This window comes from Bos taurus, chromosome 2 (genome assembly GCF_002263795.3).
Source record: "Bos taurus isolate L1 Dominette 01449 registration number 42190680 breed Hereford chromosome 2, ARS-UCD2.0, whole genome shotgun sequence".
NCBI lineage: Eukaryota > Metazoa > Chordata > Mammalia > Artiodactyla > Bovidae > Bos > Bos taurus.
The window spans coordinates 64,799,169-64,811,903 of record NC_037329.1 but is presented as its reverse complement, the minus strand read 5'-3'; the positions used below and the strand labels follow the sequence as shown (position 1 = coordinate 64,811,903).

The following is a 12,735-nucleotide window of genomic DNA, read 5'->3' as shown; positions in this document are numbered from 1 at the left end:
CTTAAATTTGATGGTGAGGCTTTGGGGGACCAGGCATGTTGATCACACGTGGAAGTGAAAACAGCCCAACTCCTCTAACAATGAATGCTTTTATACTATGACTCAAAAGTCTAAATCTGGAAATCCATTCCATAGAGGACTAGTTACATTAATTATGGTACAGCCATACAACATAGCTGTGAAAAAGAAGGAGGAAGACTTTTATGTACTGACATGGAGTGATCTCCAGTATATATTGTGAATTGAAGGAAAACAGAACAAGATGAAGCACAGTATACAGTTTGCTTCACTTTGTACACAAAGTATTTGTTTGCATTTCCTTGATTTGCACAGAGAAAGACTAGAAGGATGAACAAGAAAGCCACAAAGATGGTTAACCTACATGAGGCAAGGGGCACCGAAGTAGAGAAGTGGCTTCTGTGATCAAAACAATAAAATCAAATTTTGAAGAATGAGACCTGAGGAAAACTCTGAGAAGCTTTCCAAATACCCGAGACTGCTGGATCTTGAAGCCTGAAGCTTGATGTCAAGTTACTACAGTCTTTATTTACAGGCTGTAGTGATAGAACATCAGGCCTGGTTGGGGCAGGAGGATCCAGAAGATATCTAGCTCTAGATGGGCCAAATGAGGGGAAGGGAGATGCTTGCTCAGTATCACTAAGTAAGTTATGGTCCAAGAAGACACAGACATGCTTCTTCCAGTTGGCTAACTGAGTCCTTCTGCACATCTCAAAGATCCTGTGGGCACTGTGAACAATGTTAGCATAGCTTTGGGTCTTCCCTAAAAATACTGATCCTGTCACTTCTTTCTATGGAATCTTAATCAAATTCAGGAAGATACCTGGAGGTTTCTGGAGGGTGGAGGGGGTGTGGAGGGAACATTTCAGGATGAAAAGAGACAATAGCCCTGGATGGGCCAAACAAACCAAGATAAAAGGAAGGTTTTTAAAAATGTGAAAAGATGAAGGTGGAAGAGAACACTGTTTATGACTGCTTCTGTAGGGGTTCATAAACAGGTGAGTAAGCTGATCAGGGGGTGGCTGGGAGCCAACCATTAACCTTTTCTGCCTGCCCAAGACTGAGAGCCAGCTTGGCCAATACCATGAAAAGAATGCTGTCTCCTTTTCTAATTAAATTCCTTAAAGAGTATGCTGATTTATTCATTTATAATAAAATTCATGGTCTAATTAAAAATGGAACTTTTCCCCACCTGATCCAGCCTCACCATATTTCTTGGGTCCCATGTAATTGAACCTGGAAACAACGATCCTGAGTGATAGCTTGGGATATTGCTACTCATTACGAAAATAAATAATAAAGGACAGAGGATGCAACTGGGCTTGTTTCAGGGAAGTTTAAATCAGTTCTTTCTTACTTAGGCTGAATTTTAACAACAGATAAAGAGACTATGATATTTCTTTTAATGAAACTGTATAACCCTGGCTAAGTTATGAGGGGGCTTTATAACCTTTCTGAGGCTGTAGCCTAACATTATTTCAGCCCACAGTTTGCAAGGTCCATGTGCTCTCCTCCCCTTTTCTGATAACCTCAACCTTAAATTCTAGGAATTGTTCTCTCCCTCAATATATTTAACACAATTCCACTCATGTTTATTTAGCACTCTGCAGGTTGGAAGCCTTGTGCATCTATTGTCAAATCTGAACTATTCCACGAGAAGGAGGCAAGGTAGACATTGGATAGCAGAGGAACAAAGGCTCAGAAAAGTTAATGTTACTGGTTCAGGGCCACAAAGTGTACTCATTAGAACACCAGTGTCCTAACTCTCACTTACAGGCATGTCCCACACATCTCGCCAAATGGCCCATGGCTCTTGGTTTCTAAATTCTAAAAAGTTCACAGAGAACAACCAGTTGTATGATTTGCTGAATGATACTCGACATTTTCCTGGAAAAATTCCTAGTTGCTTGTTAGGAAGGGAACCCTATTTTTGCCCTGAGCTCATCTGCTTGGTTGTATAATACAAGATATGTTTCTAGGGTTTTGGCTGGTTGAGGAGGGGTGAGTGGGGTGGGAGAACATGAGAAATGGTGTCTGTCATTTTTCTTCAAGTCTGAGAACAAAATACTCTAAATAATTAGAATGCATGTGTCTCTTTTCTCCCCACATCTCAAAGATTTGCACATCACATTCTCCTTTTTCAAACTTTAATAATTACCTCTAGAAAGATTTTCCCTGAATACCGAGCCCTTTCTTTTCCCCACAGACCCCATTTCTTCAACAGAGCTCCTTCTACTGACCCAGCATTTTTATTCCTGAGATTTATGTTAATCTTCCTAGTCTTAACCATTCTGTGGAAAGTTCTGGCAAGGGGCCCTTTTCAAATATCACTGTGTGCTTTTTAGCCAAGCATGAAACTCTGAGGTCCCCCAGGAACTCCAAACACCTGTTGAAGATGTTTTTTTTCTTCTTTTAACATCTAATTGCAATTTACCTACTTTACGAAAGCAGCCTGAGGATTAACTGTCCTCGGGTAACTTTCAAGTCTGTAAAGGATTTCCGCCTCCTCAGGGCACATGTTCTCTGAGAGACAGAAATGAAATACTAATAAGAGACTTAATGGGTATTAGCCTTAAACAATCTGTGCTCTGTGTTAGCACTTCAGATGGTTGCAGTGTCCCTGACACTCAGACAGAAGCATGGAACAGGCTCCACAGGCCAGCGTGAGAGGCCCAGACAGGAGCACGAATGTCCCTTCTGAAGCCCCTTGGAGAGGGCATACATCTTGACCCCCAATCAGGCAGCTGGGCCAGGCCTGAGGCAAATGCATGGAGGCAGGGGGATTTCTCTGCTGTTATAGTTTGGTGCAAGTATTTGACAGCTTGTGCCTCCCAGCGAACATTTCCGATACCTAGGGGTTAATTTTGTTAGGCTGCTTCTCGGCCCTGCTGACATCTTGTGCTTGACAAGGCTTTGTTATTAGGGGCTGCCCTGTGCCTTATAGGAGTTTTAGCAGCATCCACACGCTCCATGCACCAGACGGCAAGCCTCTCCCCACCTGCGAGTTGTGACAGCCCACAGTGTCTCCAGACATTGCCAAATGTCCCCTGGGTGTCACAATCACCCCGTTTGAGAGCTACGGGGCTAGACTACCCAGTATCAACAGTGGGGGTATTCCTTGGATTCTGTGTAAGCTCTACACAAAAGTCATCCCAGGCACTCTTCGGGGGCTGCAGGGTGGCAAGAGGCCTTGGAGGTTTACCACACTCCACTTCCTTCTGCTCCCCCTGCATGAGACTGAGGGCATGCACACATTTCCACACATGAAATGGCATCCAATTCATGGCTTATTTATTTAGATCCATTGCCCAGCTTTCTTTCAGTCCTGGCAGCGAAAGATTGCTATTTTGCACAGCATTCTGTATCATTTGCTCCCCTCACCTATTCCACAACAAGCAGGGAGTTGCTGTGCACTTTGAAATTCTACTCTGCAAGCTCCTGTTTAAATGTTTGGGGCTGTAATGGGTAGTGCTGGGGGGCGCTGCGATAATGGTGGTGGGGGGAGGGGAGAACATCCATCACAGAGTGACAAACTCTGGGGGGTTGGTATCTCTTCCCTCCAAAATGTCTCATTAGGGTCCCCAGACTTGGTCTCCATCTCCTCTGTATCCCGCAGTCCAATTTAATTGAGCGACGGCTTTGCCACGGCACACTGCTCTTTCGACAGGAGGGTAAACTCATTCTGTCCATCGTGACATTTGCTTTCTTAAGGGCCTCACAATATGCAGCTTTAATAATTAAATGCAAGTCACATCGCAGCCTCCCTTTTCAAGCCTGAGGACACAGTGGGTTCTTTCTGATGGTTAGCTTCTGACCACGTGGTTTTTAGAAGCTAGTGGGGTTTTTTGTTTTGTTTTGTTATTGTGCATGACACTTTTCTCCACTTAAAAAAAAACAAAACAAACCAGCAGACTGCAAACCCAATCGTAACAGCTGAAAGAGCCGTGGTGGACAAATAGTGACAGAGAGAAATCTGAGACCCTGGTTCTGGCAAGGGTCTAAGAACAGCCTGCTTGACAGGGTCAGGAGTTTCCATTTGTCATCCAGGAAAGCTTAATGCTAGGACACAAGTCCCTCGTGTTTTATTGCATGTGTTCATTCCCCTAGGGTCAGGGTGGGTTTGTCAAATGTAAAGCTAATCTTTAAAATGATCTAAATAAGACAGAAGATCCAGGAAGGACTAAAGATAGCTCTTACCTGTGGTGTCCTAGCTCTTACCTGTGGTGTCCATTTCAAACAAAAGATTTCTCCTGGGGGAACTTAGAATGATTATAATGAGTTTGGATTTAGTTTAACCCAATGCTGATTTTGCACATTACAATGATTTGTCATCTTTAAGTCATGTGCCAGATGAATGCTTTAAAATAGATGCAACTTTGCATGAATTCTCTACTATATAGCAAAATCTGATTGCTCTATTAATAGCCAAAGTCCTTGGCCTTGGCAAGACAGGGTGGCAGCGTCTTTAAAATTCATCATCTCTGCATAATTAGTTGTGAATCTCAAAATATTCAAGCTGAGGAATTAACCAGGAACTGGAGCCATTATCCTTCAGCGTCTCTTTTAATATTGGTCCACAGTCATCATGTCCTTGTGTTTTTCTAATTACTGCAAAACCAACTGTTTTTAATACAACTGCACTGACTCTTTGTAATTTGTTGAAGGGCTCGATTAGGGGAACATCATTGGGGGTTGTGGGACCATGATTCTGAAGCTTTGCTCAGTGGACCTGATTTGTGTATTTGAGATTGTGGGGCCTGAGGTGGGAGGGAGAGCTCATGAAAGTAAGTTCAGGACTCTGTGATCTGCAGACCCTAGTGGGAAGTCAATTTGTGAAAAATTAAAAGGAAATGAAATTCTGGTTCTTCACCCTGAGGAGCCAATAGCATGGCCTTAGGCAGCAGAACACAACTGTTTAGGGTTCTTGACCAGCTCCTATCTCAGCTGATGTTTTGCATCTGTAGGTCTGATTAGAAGCACTGAGGGATCAGGGCTGTGTCACTAACCTGTCCTCAATCCCCAGTGTCCAGCACTGGCCTGGATACAGATTAAGAGCTGAATAAACCAGATGAACTCGTTTCAACTCTCTTCTTTGCTTCTATTCTTTCTGTCAATACTGTTCATCCACTAACTAATGCAACGTGGAGATTTTCACAGAACAAATATCCCAAGATTGAAGGTTCTCAACCATTACATGTCTCTTTCAGGTCTCAAGGGTATGGTGCAGTTTCTTCAGGAAGAGGGGACTCTCTGTTACAGTAACTCCCACACTGGGGCAGAGATTATGAAAATCAAGCCAGGGGACATGCAACCATTTAAAAGAAACAAAACAAAACAGAGGAGTCTGATATGCCTCCAACAGTCCCCATGAAGAATCATCATGGAAGAGGAAGCTAAAGTACATCTACACCTTTGAGAAAAATTGGAAAAATGGATTCACCGATTTCTCTAGCATAACCGTCCAGAGAAGGAGAAATGTTCTTATTGAATTTCCTTCTGTAGGTAGCTGCTCTGAGTCATTCTTTCTCTGGTACAAAGAAAGGCCCAAATGGATGATGGATGTTGCATGAAGAGCAACAAGGCCTTAACCAGTCCTGTGCTGCATTTTAATTCAATACTCAGGAAGCTGTTTAACATTTATTCAGCACTTATGTTGTACCAGGCCCTGTGCTAAGTGCAGAACATGAATAAGAAGCAATCTCGGCACTAATGAGACACCTGAATATGCAAAGAAATAGTATAATCTCAAGGGGCAAGGGACACAAATAAATATAGAGTAGGGCAGGAGAACAGACAAGTATGAGTAACTTGGGCATGGCTGATGGAGGAGCAATGGGAAGACTTGCTGGAGGAGGTAAAGTCTGAACTCTCAATCTTAAAGACACAGTAGGAGTTACATAAGGTTAGAATAGAAGGGTGTTGGAGTAACAGCCATTCCAGGAAGCAAGACCACTAGAGCAAAAGCATGGAAGCCCCCAAGGGCATCATGTGTTCAGGACAGAGCAAGCATTTTGATGATGCCTAGAGTGCTGAAGAATTGATGCTTTCAAACTGTGGTGCTGGAGAAGACTCCTGAGAGTCCCGTGGACAGCAAGGAGATCAAACCAGTCAATACTAGAGGAAATCAACCCTGAATATTCATTAGAAGGACTGACACTGAAGCTCCAATACTTTGGCTACCTGATGCAAAAAGCCGATTCATTGGAAAAGACTCAGATAATGGGAAAGATTGAGGGCAGGAGGAGAAGAGGGTGACAGAGGATGAGATGGTTGGATGGCATCACTGACTCAATGGACATGAATTTGAGCAAACTCAGGGAGATAGTGAAGGACGCCTGGCGTGCTGCAGTCCATGGGGACAAAAAGAGTTGAACACAACTTAGTGACTGAACAACAAAAACAAAGTTTAAGACAGGAAATGGAGAAAGATGAAGTCAGAAAGGCAAGGTCAAAGTGGGCTTTGTGAATCTTGCAAGTGGAGGACACTGGATTTTGTCTGTGAATAAGAAAGATTTTAAGCTAAGGAAGAATATGATGGGATTTTATGCTTTGTGGCAGCATGAATGGGACAGGCAGGGAGTTGAGCGGGGAGGGGCGCAAGGAGGCAGTGGGCGTATTGACCAAATGAAGGCACTACTGGGGCGGCAGCAGACAGGCTAGAGAATGGGTAGGTTTGAGGAGCAGCTCAGCAAGAAGCCAGCAGAACCTTCAGACTGCCAGGAGGTGGAGGCAAGAGAAGGAAGAGTCTAGGAAAACTTCCAGCTTCATAGTTTGTACTAAAAGAATGGTGAGACCATCAGCTAAGACAGGATTTTTACCCTTGAGATACCTGGCAGGGTAGGTAATGGTGGTGGGCAGCCAGATGGATGAATCCAACGCTTAGTGGAGGGGTCTTAGAGAAATTGCTGTTTCAGGTGTGAGATCCAGAGTGTTCAGCCAGGTGTGAGACTCCTCCTCGCTCCTCCTCACAGAGACTGAGCTTCACTGCTGCAACTCTGCTGGGCTGTCCCTATTTCACATTCTGGCCCTGGTCTGCTCTCTGTCCTTCATCTTCCCACCTCTGTCCCTGGCTCCTTCCTGCCTTCTCCCAGGTCCCACCTGCAGGAAGGGGGTAGGAGTGTTTGTTATGCCCAACATGGCAATTTAGAACAGATAGCTCCATGGAAACAAAGCCACAAACTTACTTTGCCTACTCCCTCACCCGCTGCGCCACCTACCCAGCTCCTAAATCCTGCTTCTGCTGCTGCCTCTCTACTAACAACTTGGGCTTTCTACACATATTTCAAAGTCATGCTATAGAAACCAACTTTGAAAGTAAAGATGTGTACTTACTTGAGTCCTTTAAGAGCCCATAGGCAGCATTTTAGAAAGTAGGACTCTTTTGCATAAGAAGTAGAGGCCACTGAGTGCCCATTTTCTAGAAGCCTTGGAGGACAGATTGCCACTGGCAGGTACCCTCCTCTACCTGAGGGATATTTCAGTGGGCCAGGGAGAGACGGTGTCTTTGAGAAAGGCCAACTCTCTGGGACAACTTCTACTAAGGCTTTAAGATACGGAAAATTTCATCCTGCGGGTTGGGAATCTCTATTACAAACTTGTTACTGAAAGAGTGAACCAGCTCGTCGGGGAGGAGTGGGGGAAGGGTAATCTCGTCTTGAAGACAAAGGAGATAATGGCAAGACAAAATTGTGTCTCCAAAGGGAAGAAAATCTCTACCACCTACGTAAGGCATGCACTCCTTTCTGTGTTTTTCTCTTGTTTCAATCTTCTTATCAACTTTGCCAACACCCAAAAAGTTACTGGTGCTGCAGCAACCCTAAACGCCCCTTTCCAGGCTTGCAGGAAGCCAGCACACACTCAGAGCCACGCCAGCTGTCTGGACACATTTTCTGTTTCTGGCAGCACTGACATTAGCTGCAGCTGGGGGTGGCTGGATCAGTCAGGGTGGACAGATGACAGAGCTCTGGCAACAAGTCCCATTTTACAGACAGAAGGCAGATGCCTGGAGAGAGGGACTGATCTTTGTGCTGGTTGTGCTGCTTCCAGGGTTACTCTGCATCTTATTCCCAAGAAGCACCAATGGGCCCAGCGGCTATAGCGATAGAGTGAAAGAAACCTCTCAAATAGGGATTTGTTCTGGTTGGAGGAAAGAGGATGAGTGCTATGAGGATAGAGAGAAAAAAACTGAGGCTGAGACTCGCTTCATTTTGCAGTGAAGTAGAAAAAAAAAAAGAAAAAAAGTTAAAGGAGCAAGTTCTCTGTCCACCAAGGTCCATAGCCGTCACCTAATGTGTATTCTGTATTGCTTTGCACACCTCATTTAAACAAGCTAGGTTAAAACTCTGGACCCTAAAGTGATTTCTTTCATACTCAGGTATGTCATCCTCATTCAGAATCAATTTGTCTTAATCTTGCTTCCTTTTTGGAGATGTTTTCAAACTGCCTTTAGACCATCCCTCCCCCACCCCCACTTCCTACCCCCAGAACCCCACTGTCAGAGGAAGAGACAGGTCTCAATATGAAGCCTGTGTCCTTTTTAGCAAGTAGCATATTGAACCACGGTATTCTTCCTTGACACATTCTCTCCACTCAGCTTTAGGAATGCCACACACTCCTCCTCTTTGCTCACTGCTGGCTCCTGCCCAGTCTCCTTTGTTGGTTTTTCCTCTTCTCCTCTCTGGCCCCCTCCTGATCTCAGCGGGACCCAGGACCTTAGATTCTGTTGGCACACTGACATCCAATTACCTCTACAGACCAGACTTGACCTGCCCAACTCCAGACTCACACAGCCCACCACCACCTATCTGAGACCTGCGACCTGGGACCCTTTGCTGCAGCGCTGAAATGCTTTCACCTGGACATACCTCTCCTCGGGCAACAAAGTACAGAGAAACTATAAAGGACTAAAAATAACTGCATGTGTATGCAGTTAGGGACAGATTCCAGAACATAAGCTAGAGACCAAAAAACCTCCTGCCACTTACGAAGGGCCTGGAGCAAAAGCAGGGTACTGTGCATGCCTCCTGCACACAACACAATCTAAGAGGTGGACAAGCCACCCAAGCCATCCCTCTGGCTCAACTCCCGGACACACCTCTACCCTCACCCTATGTAAGGATCAAGCTTGCCTCCTTCCTTGGGGAGTGAGCAAGGGAGCCTGGGCTTTGTTCTCACTCCCCACTACTGCAGCAGGAACCCTAACAAAGCCTTGCTTGAATATCTTATCTGACCTCTGATCAATTTCTGTTGATGAAGGAGGCCAAGAATCTTGGTGGGTAACATACTCACATCTCTGCTTGCTTGATGGGCACCTTGAACTTAGCATCAACTACCGGTCAGCTTCCTCAAGCCGCAACCTCAGTCTTCTCATTACGGTGGGCAGAGGGCTGTCCTTTCTAGGACCCCAACCTGGGAGCCACCCTCGACCCTGCTTCTTCTTTCACTCCACCTCCAATCTACCAATCACTCGTGTTGTATTTTTAATTAGAACTGGAATGAGACCATTGTCACTCCTTGTGTTGTACAGTGTCCCAAATCTGGCTATTAATATTTAAAGTTAATTAAAATACAAACAAAATAGAGGAAAATGGAACTCTTAGAGAAACTATGGCAAAAAATTAAATGAAAAAATCCAGTTCTATTCTCACACTAGTCACACTGCAAGAACTCCTGAGTCTTGTGTGGGTAATGGCCATGGTACTAGACAGAGCTGATACAGAACATGCTCATCACTACAGACAGTCCCATTACTAGCCCGTGCTGCCCACTCCTTCACGGGGACCACCTTGGTCTCAGCCACTAACACATGTTGCTTGGATAAGTATAATGGCCTTCTAGTCGACCTGGCTTCTTCAGTCTTCTCAAAATAGCAGTCAGAGTGGTCCTTGGAAAGCATCTCAGATCATGCCACTGCTCTGTTCAGACTGCCCAAAGGCCCCCATGGATGGCTCTCAGGGGAGAAGCAAAGTCCTCAGGAAGGTGAGCAAGGCCTTACAAGAGCTCTGACCCCTTCTCCATTCATCTGACCTCATCTCCTAGTCTTCCAACATCCTCCTTCTGCCACAGCATCAAGGTGTCTGCACTGATTGTTCCCGGGCTGAGAATGTGCTTCCCCAAGATGTCTTCCAGGCTCACTCTCTCCTCCTCCACATCTCTGCTCAAATACCACCTTCTCAGTGAGCCTTGGGCTTCGCTGGTAGCTCAGATGGTAAAGAATCTGCCTGAGATGCAGGAGACCCGGGTTCAATCCCAGGGTCAGGAAGATCCCCTGGAGAAGGAAATGGCAACCCATTCAAGTACTCTTGCCTGGAGAATCCCATGGACAGAGGAGCCTGGAGGGCTACAGTCCATGGGGTTGCAAAGAGTCAGACATGACAGAGTAATTAACACAACAACAGTGAGCCTTGTTCAGACTGCTCTATTGAAATTTTAACATCTGAGCCCCCTCTTCCCGCTCTGGTCCCACCAACCACCACTCCTGAGCAGTCCTGTTCTTCCATATCCTATCCTGCTTTACTTGTTTCTTCCATATCTCCTTTCAACAAAAGATATTCATTTACTAGTTTATTCCAACCAGGAGATGCAAGATACACAGGTTTGATCCCTGGGTCAGGAAGATCCCCTGGAGTAGGAAATGGCAACTCACTCTACTATTCTTGCTTGGAAAATTCCATGGATACAAGAACCTGGCAGGTTACAGTCTATGGGGTGGCAAAGAGTCGGACACAACTTAGCAATTAAACACCACCAACAAATATCTATCTTTTACTGCCTGGCAGAGATCTTTGTTCATTCCTTCACTGCCAGAAAGCTGGCCCAGAGGAGCCCTTTAATAAGTATTTGTTCAATAAATGTAGGAAATTAGAGCCAGGAAGAACAGTTAAGGGTCAGCAAGGTGAGGTTATTCACTGTGGATCCATGTTAAGCGCAAGGGAGGAGCTAGACTAGCAGTTGGCCTGGCCTTCAGCATATTCATGGAGAAGGACCCTTGACAATTAATTCCCCTTCCCCTTAACTGTTACAACAAAGGGACACTGACAGACCCCTGAGAGCTTACAAGGACAACAGCCTAACTAAAACGCCAGGGGCATTAGCTACTTTCCTTTTGGTAAGTCTTTGCAGGATCCACCCATTGGTCCTGCCTCTCTGGTGATTTGTAGGATGCAAGGAACAAAAAGGAGGCTCAGGTTAATGACTATTCTCACACGCCCATCTTACCCTACATGTCACAAATGCCAAGACAAATGGAAAACCGGTTAACACTCACACAATTACTAGGTAATTTCTTTTTTTCAAAAGTAACATACCAGACTTGTTTTAAAAAGGACAGTCATGGTTACAACAGATAATTGCCAAATTAGTATTTGATAAAAGTTGATTAGTATGGAAAGAATGATTCTCCATTGATTCATTAAAGTATTTCTGATAATCCACAGTGGATCAGGAGAAAAGCAGATCCTGGATCACACTCTATATTAGGGGTCATCTGTCCTCTTGTATCTGTAAGGAAATGCCATCTGACTATATATATTTTTAAATGCCTCAGGATGAAGGCTTTTCTAGTGCAAATTCTCTTTCAAATAAAAATAATGTGAGGGAGTTTGAGCCTAGTAAACAGACCTGCTCATAATGGGTAACAGGTCCAGAGTTACAGAGCATGATATGAGCAGAGAGCCTGGAACACCCCATCCATAGCTCATGGGGTGATTTAACTTGCCAAAGTGTGTAATTAAGAACAAAGTTATCTTTATAGCCATCCCTTCATTACGAAGATAACTCCATTGGAGACTTTTTGGGAGACGCCAGATTTGGAAATAAAATCCTTTCAGACTGCACTGCAATGTCATTAAGATAATACCAGAAAACAAATTGATGCGCGTAGACAATGTTCCGTAAGTACCAGGAAATTAGATCTCAGGAGAGACGTGGAACTAAGATATAAGATCTAAGTGAGGTCGAAACAGAGCCTGGTGAAAGGCATGATCGAAGGGTACCCAAGAGAGAGGCTCCCTGAATTTCCTGGGGACCCGGCGGGTGTTACCTGGGGTGGTGCTCTTCATTGCTTTCACTAACTTGCCCCTTCCAGCTCCAAAACCATTATTTCCATAGTCCGGGTCACTGTCACTATCACTGCTACCGCTGGCAGAGTATGCACACATTCTGGGTGCCTTGTCCTAAATGAGTAATATGAGACTGTTAAGATGATTCATGCAAGTCAAAATGGACAGTGCATCCCGCGAGGATGTTCATATCTGGCTGTTGGTCTGTGCACAGAATTCTATCCCCATTACCCCACCCTCACTGCCTGGTCAGTTGATCTGTCTCACGTGGAATTGGTGCCTTATATTAGGTTATCAGAGCTGCAGAAATGGGAATGTGCTGATGAACTGCCACTGTCCAGGTACGGGACGGTCCCCACAGTTACCCCCTCTGCATTTGGTACACTACTTTATGGCATCTTATTTTTCTCAAGTGCCCATTAGAGCTGCTGTCCCAAGCCTAATGGCTTATTTATCTAGCTGATCTTACCACTAGCTTTCAAGTATCAGAGAGTATGACGGTAATCAACCTTGGGAACAAAAGAATACATGTTTGCCTAATTCATAATTTTATTCCAGGCCCTGAAAGACTAAAAAGCCTTTAGGAAAGTACACAATTGCTGGCTCTATAGGGTTATATGTAATCACTGAATCTACTAACAGTTCACAGGTCAAGGGA

At 44.8% G+C, this 12,735-nt stretch overlaps 1 protein-coding gene across 4 annotated transcripts in view; it reads right to left on the bottom strand.

Annotated features, from left to right (window-relative positions):
• NCKAP5 (NCK associated protein 5) overlaps positions 1-12,735 on the bottom strand; it is a 1,102,414-nt gene that overhangs the window by 61,502 nt on the left and 1,028,177 nt on the right. Inside the window, exon 18 of one of the 4 annotated variants that reach the window (XM_024980966.2) lies at positions 12,059-12,191. The exons of the other annotated variants lie outside the window; for them this stretch is intronic. Coding sequence (XP_024836734.1) covers positions 12,059-12,191 — 133 coding nt within the window. The remainder of the gene's footprint in view (positions 1-12,058; positions 12,192-12,735) is intronic. 4 annotated transcript variants of the gene reach the window in all.